Raw genomic sequence first — 12,118 nt, 5'->3', positions numbered from 1 at the left:
TGTCATCTGGGGTCTGGCTAGGGCCCTAACACATGGCAGCTGGGGTTTTCTCCCTCCCATGCAGACAGAGCAATATCAGGGTCCCTATGGTGCTTGCGAAGGGCCCCACTGTGCTTGTCACTGCAGCACCAATCATTTCGATATATGGAACCCTTATAGTTTTTTCATGCTGGCCCTGCCAGATCATACTGTACAGTCACATGCCTGCTGCTTTTCCTGTCTCTCTCTAGTAATCAATACAGTGTTTTAATTGTTTATGCCACATTTAATACTAAAGCTGGTTGGAGTTATCACATGGTGTCCTTCAGTCTGTGGAATCAGGTATGTTTGTGTAAATAAAATAAATTTATATTTCTGTCTAGAAGTTCAGATAATGTTTGTGTACCTTTTTTTACATACAACCAACCACTGTTGGACTGGCCCACCGGGATACCAGCAAAACTCCCAGTGGGCCCAGGTGTCAGTGGGTCTCTTGCTTCTAAACATGTGGTTATTGGCCATTCCCTATTCCTTTATGGGAACAAAGAGGCTTAAAATTGAAGACTAGGAGAATAAAGAGGTTGAGAGACGGAGAGAAGGAATAATAGTTTGGAAAGTGGGCCCTAAGCCTAAGGTTTTCTGGTGGGCCCCTGGCATTCCAGTACAAGACTGAACCCAACTGAATGAAAGCATGTAAAAAAAGGGGGGGTATATTTTCTCTTTAAATTCCCATTCCTACATAACATAGGACCAACCCCAGTACAATCAAACCCTATGTTCATGTGATAACTAAACATAACATCATTTTCAATTACAAACAGTGATCTACTTACAATACTAAGGGTATCATTACATAATAAATACTTCCATGAATACTTCTCACTTTATAGCAACAGTGGGTTTAGGCAGAAGTCAGACAAACTTTGAGAAACTAACCATCAGTAATATTTTGTAAGCAAAGAGGAGAACAAAGTTTAAGCCTTATTCTGCCAGCAATCTGGCCAAGTTAGCCGGCCTTTGGGAAACCTACATTGCTAGGCAATCCTTCTTCCCCATAGTGTAAGCAAATCCTGCGGTTGCAGGGGGGACCAGGAGGTATAGGGGCCCATAAGGCCCTAATTCATATACAATGTCAAAAAACCTTTAGTAAGTTGGGGACCTGAAAAATAATTTGCTGTCGAGCCCAGTAAAATCTAGTTATGCCACTGCATATATCATTGCCAGGAAAAAAAGCAAACGTAAGGTAAACAAATATAAAGAAGAAATATCGAGATACAAGGAAAGCAATAACCTCTCAAACATACAAGTCTTTTGCATTATTATATAGCTTTGCAAATTGCTCCTTTTATGACATCATTTTCTGTTGGCATCACTAATGTGTGGGGGTAGAAAATGTTTGGACCCACACAGACCTAACCCAGCATAACCCAATACAGGTCATCTTGTTGTGATGACTTATATACGTGTGCCTGCCCTTCTCTGATGGCACTGGAAGAGGTGGGCAAGTATATGCAGTAAATAACAATGGATCTTGTTATCATGTCAATATTTGGGGTTGAGACATGGTGGGGATGGTCAGGAAGGGTCTGGGCTGGTGGCTAATAATGTTGGACTGGGGTGTTCAGGGCCCACTGGTGCTGCCACCTCGAGAGTCCTGAACCCCAGCCATGGAAGCCACAGACACTGGCACAAATCCCCCTGCCCAATGTACATCTCCAAGTCGCACCACTAACTTTCTTGCCACTGCCTGTGGCCTCCACAATCAGATCTCCCTGCAGGCCAAGTAGCAGGTCTGGTTTAACTGGGCCCACCAGGTGGTGACGAATAAGACCCATCATCCACCTGCGACCTGCTGCAGACATTTAGTCAGCCTGATGTGCCCAAAAGAATTAAATGGAGTCTGTACCTATTAAATGGCACGTGTTTGTAATCACACCTTCAATAAAACTGGCAACACCCACATTGGCAACAGGTACAGACTCCATTTTCTTCTTTCGGGCACAAGAGTTGTACTGGCGGACGAAGAGACCAGAAGGTACCTGCAAAAACCCACACTTTTATTCCAAATTTTTGGTCAGCCTGAACCTGCCTAACCTGTAGGTTTTGGGCCAAGCCATGCATCACATAATACACATAAGACATATTCATTCTTAGTTTTGCTATTGCTGCTAGTGCTGGCAGGTCTTCAGGAAAGGGAATGCTGTGGGCTGTAGTCTGACCTGGGCACCAAAGCAGAGCTCTGAAGATATACTGTGAGAGCATTCAGCAGTGAGTATACTGGTTTAGAAAGATTAGGGATAATAACCATGTTCCCAACTGAAGGCACCAGGACATTTTATTGGGTAAATGACATTTTTGATTTTACATGTATTTCCCCTAGATCTCTAATGTTCCCTGATCTAGAAGGTATTGGACTAAGTATAACCAGGTTGTGGGTTATGCCATGGAAATTCTAAATAACAGCTTTACAGGACTGACTGTGGCTTTTATTATTGGGGTTGTTACAATTATTTCTTGGGACCTTCCTGACAGTTTACACATTGATTGTGATGGGGAGCAGCTCATAGGCGCTACCACTTCTGCTGCAGCAGTTCCAAACTAAGCCTCGTTTGTTAATGTTCCAACAAGGTATGTGATACATAAATCCATTCATTTCCCGAGCTTTCCTTCCTTAGCTAAAGTCGCCGCTTTGTGTCATGTCCAGCAGGTGGCGCTGTGACTTCACCAGTGTGTGCGCTTCCTAATTCCTCCCGGGTAGGTGTGTTCTGTAATCAGACCGGGTGGATTGTGTACTGAGATAAGACAGTTCCGGGAGATTTTTGATACATGTGTAGTTTACGCGGATGGCTTCCACACATGGGGATGTAGCTCTGACGCCTCTCCAGAGAGCCATGAAGCTGGCCAACCGAGCAATTCAACTGGACACCAGAAACTGGGTGAGATGGGAAAGCGAAAGTGGATAGTTCCGGGGGAGGGGAGGAATAGTCCCGATCGTGAAGCATAATGACAGGAGCCATAAAAATGTCAACTTGGATGTCTGTAGTGTCAGTGACGCTGTGGATCCCTGTTGTCTCCTGTATGTCTCTGTAGAAATGGAATATTTGGTACATCCAGCCCTTATGTAGTCACGCTCCTGTTTATTGTGCTCCTGACTTGTGGATGAGGTGCTAGAATGTGCCTGGCCCTGTGCTATTCCATGCAGAGTGTTTGCTATTATTTTAATACATTGCATGGGTCACCAATTGCTTCTCTGCTGCTGGAAATTGGTAGGATTGCCACTTGTCATCTAATGCCATGTTAGCCATGCCAGTGCACTTCCACACCTTATGTCATGTAACCATTTAGTAACAGAAACCCCACGACTGGATCAGTATCATCCTAATGTCACAGTTGTTGCTCATTTCGACTAAAGCCCTCATAGAAGCCAAGCTCCCCTTTATCTGAACAGAGTTTAACAACATCTAGAATATGAAATAATTATTCACCGCCACAGATTCCAGGTGAATCGTAGCCTCACTTTAACTTGCCTTCATGCTGAGCGTTACCTGTCACTACTCCAGGCCTCACAATTGGGAACCCTAATAACAAGCGTTTAGTTGACATTTCTCTGTCCAGTAAGAATAATACCTGATGTTCTTATGGATCTGGATTGTGAGCTCTGTTAGCCCACTCCTCTGATGGGTGAAGCTGTTTTTCTGTGATAGGTGTACTTGTACTTTTTCCAGAAATCAAGGCAATTCTTCCTATGGATTTCCATAGGGCGATTTCTCTTAATATACACTATGCCAACCATTGGATAGCGTTGGTCACAGATTTGTCATTGGATCTTTTCTTTTTGTTAAATACATGACCAAATATAATAGTTTTTGTTTTATTTGTTTAGCTAGTGTTTCTTCATCTACTTTTAGGACTTGTTTAAAAATCAGATGATGGTTTAGGTCACATTCATGTAAAAATATTGATATATTGAAGGGTTCACAAATTTTGAAGCACAACTGTAGCTGAGATTAAATGAAGCCTAAAAAAGTGGCCTAGCCAACCAGTTATAAATGTATGTATATGTATTTTGGTTAAATACTACAATTAAAATTATGGTGGCAGTGGTCTCAATTTAATATTTTGCACATCTGGACATTCAAGAGACACTGGTTTACTTGAAAGCCAAATAAAAATAGTGGCTTGACAGTGATGGGTGGGTTGAGCTAATGTTAACTTTTTGAAATAGAAAAATTACATTTTCTGTAACTGAAGTGTAGGCAGCATTAAACCATAGCAACCAGTAAAGTCATTTGGATTTTTCTACTACCCCACATTTTCTGTACCTGGGCAACCCATTTTCTTGTCAAAAAAGAAAAATATATCTTCTTAATTGCAGTACAGGTATGGGATTCATTATCCAGAAACCCGTTGTCCGGAAAGCTGCGAATAATGGTAAGGCCATCTTTCATAGACTCCATTTGATCCAATAATCCAAATTTTTTAAAATGACTGATTTTATCTGTAATAAAACAGTACCTTATACTTGATCCAAACTAAGATACACTTAATCCTTACTGGGAACAAAACAAGCCTATTGGGTTTATTTAATGTTTATATGATTTTCTAGTGATGTATGGTATGAAGATCCAAATTACGGAAAAATCCATTATCCAGAAAACCCCAGGTCCCAAGCATTCTGGATAACAGGCCCCATACCTGCAAAAGATTTTTTTCTATACCTTTTGTGTATGTTAATTAATGTGAAAACTGCATCACAAAAAGTGATGTACGTTTAAGCATCTTGTCTGTCTTTCAAGCAACTCGTATATTTTTTGCACTTGCTTCCTTGCTTTACAATGTTTTTTGCAATGATATCCTCATCTTCAAAATATACTTTCTCCCATTATTTTTGAAGTTGTGATCATCAAAGTTATACGTGGTTTATTCGTTTTTTTCCTTTTGCTGCTTAGGGAGCCTATGTGGAATACATAAGGAGTGTCAATTATATGCCCCTAATTTTTTACTCACCCCTCCGTGCAGATTGTGGCCTCAGAGTTCACGGCAGCCATCTTCTTCTTCTCTAGTAATCTTCGCATCTTGACGGCATATTGGGCGCATGTGCAGTTGGAGTAAATTTCCGATCCCGAACAACTGCGCATGTGCTGAAAGTCACGAAAACTTGCGAAAAACTTCAGAAAAAGAAAGAAGATGGCTGCCGTGAACTCCGAGGCCAGAATCTGAACGGAGGGGTGAGTAAAAAATTAGGGGCATTTGCCCGGGGGGGGCAGTTAGGCTGGGGGAAGAGGGAGGGGGTCTACCCAGGGTAGGGTGGAGGGTTTTTTTATTACAGGTTGAATTCTCCTTTAAGTAAAGAAGTAAGGTAGAAATATTACAAATTATGTTTTGAGCTTTTGCACCAGCCCAAGGCAACCACAGCCCTTTCGCAGGGAAGATCTGTGTCTCCAAAGATGTCTCAGTAGCTCGCCATCTTCTTTTCTGCTGATTCACTTACTGAGCTTAGGGACCGGCTCACAATATGCAGTACACATAGAATAGAAATGTCACAATATAAGGCTGATTAGTAATTAATACAGATAATTACTACATGGCAGCACAGAAACCAGTGCAACTAGCATGATAATTTAATAATCAGCCCTGTAGCATCAGCTTATATTACAGGTCAACCTCATTTTCTGCTTGATAATTTGTGACGACCCCTAAGCTTAGCTTCTCAACAGCTGCTCAGAGCCCACTGAGCATGTGAGTGTCACAGACACTTTCCAAGTTGGTGACCCCCTGTGACAAGTTTGAAGTTCTGGATCATTGCTGCTATTGAGCAGCTGAAACTTTAGGCTGATGCAATAAGGTCATTATATGAAATATGTCATTTTTAGGCTTTAGTTCTGCTTTAAAGCCTCAGATAATTCTATTACCTGTATGAACCCCTCCCATAACCCTTGTGTGACTGTTTTGTTAACAAAAGGCCATAATGTATTGGCATTATCTGGAAATCGAATTATCTGCCTTGCAAGGACTAAACATGGACTAGCTTCAATTTACTGAAGAAACAGAAAAACATAGATCTTCTGTTATTAAACCAACAGGCAAAAATTATGTTCAGAATCAGCTCTATTCCTTGAATCAATGTTAAAATTGGTGTATACGGTTTCTTTAAATTTCTAAATGAACAGTCTGCAGTTCATGTTACTGTGTCTGACTCCTGTAGAAGAGAATTTCACAATGATCCTGAATGATCTCTCTTCTTCCAACGCAAAGATGACATCTGATCATATTCACTTCAGTGCAGGACAGGAGATCTGAACACCTATGCAGAAAAGGCATCTGAGCTTATTGACTGCCATCCAAAGAGGGCAACTGAACTTACTGATCTCCCATTCAGAGAGGTTATCTGAACATACTGATCTCCAGTGTAGTGTAGGACATTCAAACTTAAATATTGGCACATACTCCTGCAATAGTCCCATGTGTTCTTTTAATGGGTTGTTTAAATGAACATTTAGTATGACGTAGAGACAATGTAACTGCAAGAGGATGTCATAATATGTACATCGTAGGAACTGCCATGCTGCACTACCCATAAATGTGATCACTTTAGGGAAGGAAAGCCTGATAAATCTGTTGAACTGCATAAAACATGATTTTTTTTATCTGACAGCTGGCAGTGGCCTACTGAGTTTAGATTCCCAAAAGATGCTGAAACTGGCAGAGCAGTGTCTTAAAAGGGCTCACACCACAGCAGAAAAGTTGGGTGAATATGATTATCTTCAGTGAGACTTTTATTTACATTTTATATTTTATTATTCAATTAAATAACTTAGAAAGCTTAAAAGTTGGAAACCTTGCCATGCATTGCAACATATTGTATAGGAAATGGCATATACATGGGTCATTGTATTGTCAAGTGGTGACTCTTGCCTGAAATTATGTATGGGTCGGGTCAGATCCCTTGCAAACAGTCATATTGTACTTTGTGGCCTGAACACATACGTTAAAATGTTAAATTTGTTGAAGTCCGTCTTATCCTTTATAAAACTGGATTTATCCGTGCCAAAATTAAACTGCATATGGATACTCTTGCTAGCACTCTGCAGTATGTTTCATTAGAGATAACCAGTGATTTGTACTGAACTGGAATTTTATACATTCTGATAAATCAACTTTGCTCTTAACAATTTGAACATTAAACACATTGCGCAAAGCTGGAATATAGTCTGTAAGATCATGAAGCTGCAGGGAATGCTTTCATTTGCATGCCAGTGCTATTCCCAAGTTGGAGATCTGTGGTTATCAAGTTTTTTTTAAAAAAAGAGAAACCAGTCTGTCTACAGGGCTTTTTATTGTCACAAAACCAAGTAAACCCAGAGCTAGCGTAGCACATTACCCACAATTACACCCAGAGTTGTGTTTACTTTTGCTTGCATTCACAGATTTAATCACCTCAAGTCCTGAATGTCTACATAGCCTGGTGAGTTGGACCCACAGAAATGGAGGAGGCTGCTCCTTCCCACCTATACTGAAGAGGGTGAAGAGGTCTTCAGGTAAACACTGAAGGAACTCTACTCTTGCCTTCAATGACCTCTTTTTAAAAGTGGAGTGACCTCTCAGACGGGTGAGAGCATGCCCACACGTCTGACTGTTCTTGTCAGAATACACCATGACAGTCAAGCGACTCACTGAGCTGCATGTGGAATCATAGTAAGGGCAGAGCTTTTTTCGCTGAGGAGTTTGCCAAGTGTTGCTTTCTTTCATACAGAGATTTTCAGAGCCAGGACGAAGAAGAAACCAGACAGCAGCCTTCCTCAGAAGTCTCCGTTGAACCATGCATAGACAAGAGGTAATTTTAGTGGTTTCCACTTGCTTGTGTTCTGTCATAATTCATGTAAATAAAGAGGCATTAGATCATTTTTATGGTAGAATACCTGCATAAGCTCCATACCAGACAATAAAATAGCTCTGTATCTGACCTTATTTGCCAACCATCAACTTAATGAGCATATGAAATATCAATGCATCACTAGAATTACTTTTATTTATCAAACCTGAGAGAGAGAAAAATTGTGTGAGTTGGGGAAGTATTTTATTGATATAAAGACTATATACGCTTTTTGTTACTGTGTGAAGAAAATTAAGAGTGAAAGGTAAGGGCTGTATAGCTCTGTTTGATAAATCTGGAACTGTCTTTGGATTCTCTACTCCAGGCAGGGACTCTTGAATATTTGTGCTTGATATGTTAACAAGGTTTTTCTTTCATCCAATTGCAGGGAGGAACTGCCTACAAGTGTCCTTACCAAGGCTGCACAGCTGTATACAGAGGTTCTACATGAAGGTAAAAGGGGGAAACCATTTGTCATACCAATGGAAAATGTTAAGTCTGTTAGCCTGTGTGTCAAATGTACTTGCAAATGACCATTTCACTGAAACAACAGAAACTTTCCTTCAAATACCTCCCAGCTTAAGCACCAAATGAAATGATTACAAACTCTTGTTTTATTCCCCCAATTCTACCCCACAGAAACACATTAAGGAACATCATGAGGAGGTGCGGGAGCGACCATGTCCACACCCTGGCTGCAACAAAGTATTTATGATAGACCAGTACCTACAGAGGCATGTCAAGATCATTCACACAGGTAAGCAGAAATAGTGTCTCTGGTGAAATCCAAGCAGGATACCATTGATTCCTCCAGTGCTGCAGCAATGTTGGAACATTCACTTTTATTTACAGAGGAGAGAAACCACATTTGTGACATGTGTAGACAAGCTTTCAAGCAACAGAAGCACCTCTCTGTGCACCAGGTGAGACACTCTGGTGCAAAACCTTTACAGCAAGTACAATCACTCCTATCCCACTACTTAGAGAAAACACACAGGAACTAAACCTAAATCCAGGTACTCAATGAAAAGAAAATGTAATTCTATGTAACTCAGAATCATCTTAAAGAGGCATTTTAAGTTGTTTATAGCACACAGTTCTGCATTTAAATGTGAAGAGAACATGTCATTGTTTTACCTGTACAGGGACTGGTGGTAGAACTGTGTAATTTGCTGTTGGGACAACAAAAAGAGAAGTTACAGTTGCAAGAGATCACACATAGCTGTTACTCACGTTACCTTACCTCATGTTTCATATTTTGCCCAACATAGATCACAAAAACACATGTAGTCCTTACATAGGATGTCTTTTATGAAAGCAGCCCTAAGGATAGATTTGTGGGTAGATAAGAAAACAGTTGATTTTACCTGAATTTCCATGTCTGCATTACATAAACTTAAATTAGCAACACACAAGACAACTTATAAGACAGAGAATGAATAATTAGAACTGGCCAGTGTTTGCTGAATAAATGAAATGCATTGATGGGCATTACCTTCTGTCTTAAAATGACTGAAAAGCATGAACCAATCTGTGTCGGATTCATAGTCCAGCCCCGAGAAAAGCTCACAATGGTCCCTGGTAAGTAGAGATACCCAGCATACAGTTAAAAAGCCATAATTCATATGTAGTTGCCTAATGTCACACCTAAGGGAAAAAAAAACAAAACAGATTGGACAAAAGGTAAGCATGCGTGGCAAGAACTGCTCATTTGGTGAATTTTTTGCCCAATTTCGCCACCTATGTATTAAGCCGAATCAGGATGATCAGAATGTTTTTGCCCCATGCCAACATCAGGCCATTCTGCAAATCAGCTCAACACAGACACTTTGCTCAGCTGCTGTTATGGTTCTCCCCATATTAACTGATAATTGAGGCTTAGCTGGAAGAATAACCCATGCACATAGTGACCTTGTACATAATAATAATGAATTGAAAGTCAGCACTATCTCTGAACTTGCAGTGACAGAGATGGCAGAAGCCAGTGCTCAGAGTCTTGCCAATACCTGAATGCCAATAGGAGTCAAAGAAAGGGAATATTTATAGAGGGAAAGAACACAAATAAGAATTTGTACAACCTTGCTGGTGGCAAACTGTTGCTTTAATACCAAAAGCTAAAGAAGCCACAAATAAGGTGCCCAGGTGATAAACCTCACAGTAGCACGAGACTTTGGGTGCAGCGAAATAACTGCAATTGGGACTTTATTACAACATATTTGTGGCTTTATACATTTGCTTGTAACACACTAGATAAAGGGCCCATGCAGCACAATCATGGTCTGTGTGTAATAAAGTGTTTCCTTAATTACAATCCTAAACTACAGACAAATAATTAAAGACTTCTGAATTAATTCAAAATTATGCACAGTAGCCCCAAACACTGAAACCCACTAAATGCTGCTATATATACTTTTTCTAGTTTAGATTTACTTGGGCTCATTACAAACATACCCCCAATCAGAAACATGTTTTCTGATCAGCAGGAATAATTTAAGCAAATATTTTATTCTCTACTTTATAAGGGTGAATTGTCCCACTCTCAGTAATGTTGCCACTCTATGGTTTCCAGTCTATACAAGAACAAGCTTCGGATCCACTCATCTTGGCTTAGCTGCACGTTACAGCCCACAGGTCTGATTTCTTCTGGGACGGCCAACCTAGGAACACTTTTCTTCTGCTCCGAAGCCGCACGTCCCTTGCGTCTCGCTTCATCCCTGGTCTTCAGCCCCAGAGCTACAGTATCAGCGCCACCATCAACCCGGTAAGCACCATAACAGCAAGGCGGGAAACAGGTTTGTGTGCCTATTTATTGTAATATTAATATTGGCTGTAATACTCCAAACTTTATTGGAAACTGGGGGATATCTTTTTTGTGCAGAATACCTTGTGTCAGTAAATAGTGTTTGAAGAGCAGAAGGGAAAGTGTGGTAAAACAGGAATACTGAAAAGAGAATAGGCGATAAAAAAGGGATGCTGATGACAGATCAAAGGTATTAAACATCAACTTACCCCTCTATGTGTGGTTGAACTGATTCAATGAAACTGACTACATATAGCAGCAGTCCCATCTTAAATATCTAGAGGTGGGAATCACTCACCCCTCAAATCTCTTCTGTCTCTTTAATAACTATCCTCCCCCCTGGAATAGGATAAAAAGATCCTCCAGTAATTGTCCATAATTATAAGTATTCATTAATATTGTCAACATTTCGGCCTATTAAGAATGACAAGAGGTATTAAACATCACCCTACCTAAACTGCTGCAGCTCATACAGTTCCCATCTCTATTACCAGTAAAGATCTGGAGGCCATGCAGGAAACTTTAGCTTTGCCCAAAACGATGGTTACCCTCGAGCATTCAGAGCCCCCTGGGCAACGAGGCTGGGGGGCTGTCAAGTCGGATCTGCGACACGATTGTCGTAGATCCGACTTCAAAGTGGCAAACACTGCTGCAAAAGCGCTGCTGCTGCTCTCTTACCTGCTCTCTTACCTGCTCTCTAACCTGCTCTCTGTAACGGTAAGTGCACGTTTTTTTACACACTTACCTGCACTTACACATACAGTACTTACAGTACATTTATACACTTACACAAACATTTTAGTAAAGAGTGGTATTTTTTTTATTTTTATTTTAGCACACTTGGTCCCTTTTGTACACTTATTTACACTTATTTACATGTATTTGCACACTCAACTTTTATTAGTGCAGAAATATGTATACACAAAAACTCACAAACAGGTGTTTTTTTTTTACTTATTCATTGTACCGTTTGTTTTGCCTAAAAACATGTTATTTTGACAGCATGACTATTGGATAATCGATTTCGGCCGCTAATTACGCTGTTGGATCAATTATTTTGTTATTTCATTGATTTATGCTATTTTTTGTGGTTTTATTGCAATTTTATCCCTGTATTATTGTTCCTTATGCATCTTTAGTATAGTTTTGCTGTTTGGTGCTTTGGTATAGAAGGATTTATTTTACTTAGTTTGATTCGCCAGAATATATGCTTTCCAAAAATATATAGTTTTCTGGGAGTCTTTGTACAGTTTGGGGGTCTTACGGCTCATAAGGCACAGTTGGGGCTCTCTTTTTTCTGCAGCTTAGTTGGCTAGCGTGAAAATTCATTTGCATGTTTTTCATTTGGGGGTCCGTACACACCACATACTTTGGTAAATCTATGCATATTGGGCATCAAACTATTCAGTAGACCTCTGATGTCCATATTTAGGGTGATTTTTCTTTATACGTAAAACATTGTGTGC

The 12,118-nt window shown here is 40.3% G+C and overlaps 1 protein-coding gene across 5 annotated transcripts; it reads left to right on the top strand.

Moving 5' to 3' along the window:
• The first annotated feature begins 2,110 nt into the window (after positions 1–2,110).
• On the top strand, positions 2,111–10,613 carry LOC121402825 (zinc finger protein 276-like). 5 transcript variants are annotated; one of them, XR_005966793.1, is made up of 6 exons: positions 2,111–2,915; positions 7,407–7,517; positions 7,733–7,813; positions 8,241–8,305; positions 8,492–8,609; positions 8,705–8,727. XR_005966793.1 is itself a non-coding variant. In XM_041589569.1 (6 exons), the coding sequence occupies exons 3-6, from the start codon at positions 8,300–8,302 to the stop codon at positions 10,461–10,463; spliced, it is 237 nt and encodes a 78-aa protein (XP_041445503.1). In that variant the 5' UTR covers positions 5,776–7,444; positions 7,733–7,813; positions 8,241–8,299; the 3' UTR covers positions 10,464–10,613. The 5 variants fall into 5 exon arrangements, 3 of the variants coding, with proteins under 3 accessions (XP_041445503.1, XP_041445501.1, XP_041445502.1); XR_005966794.1 differs by lacking the exon at positions 2,111–2,915 and adding an exon at positions 2,922–4,410 and having other exon boundaries at positions 6,635–7,517; XM_041589569.1 differs by lacking the exon at positions 2,111–2,915 and adding an exon at positions 10,422–10,613 and having other exon boundaries at positions 5,776–7,444; positions 8,705–8,775.
• The last annotated feature ends 1,505 nt before the right edge of the window (positions 10,614–12,118 follow it).

This window comes from Xenopus laevis, chromosome 4L (assembly GCF_017654675.1).
Source record: "Xenopus laevis strain J_2021 chromosome 4L, Xenopus_laevis_v10.1, whole genome shotgun sequence".
In the NCBI taxonomy this organism is placed as follows: domain Eukaryota; kingdom Metazoa; phylum Chordata; class Amphibia; order Anura; family Pipidae; genus Xenopus; species Xenopus laevis.
This window is presented reverse-complemented; position numbering and strand designations above follow the sequence as displayed.

What these genes read in the sequence shown, in the direction of transcription:
- LOC121402825 (XM_041589569.1), top strand. An exon ending in TGTCAAGATCATTCACACAG is followed by an intron (nt 8,610 to 8,704) that starts GTAAGCAGAAAT and finishes TTTTATTTACAG; the next exon opens with AGGAGAGAAACCACATTTGT. An exon ending in AGCACCTCTCTGTGCACCAG is followed by an intron (nt 8,776 to 10,421) that starts GTGAGACACTCT and finishes TATGGTTTCCAG; the next exon opens with TCTATACAAGAACAAGCTTC.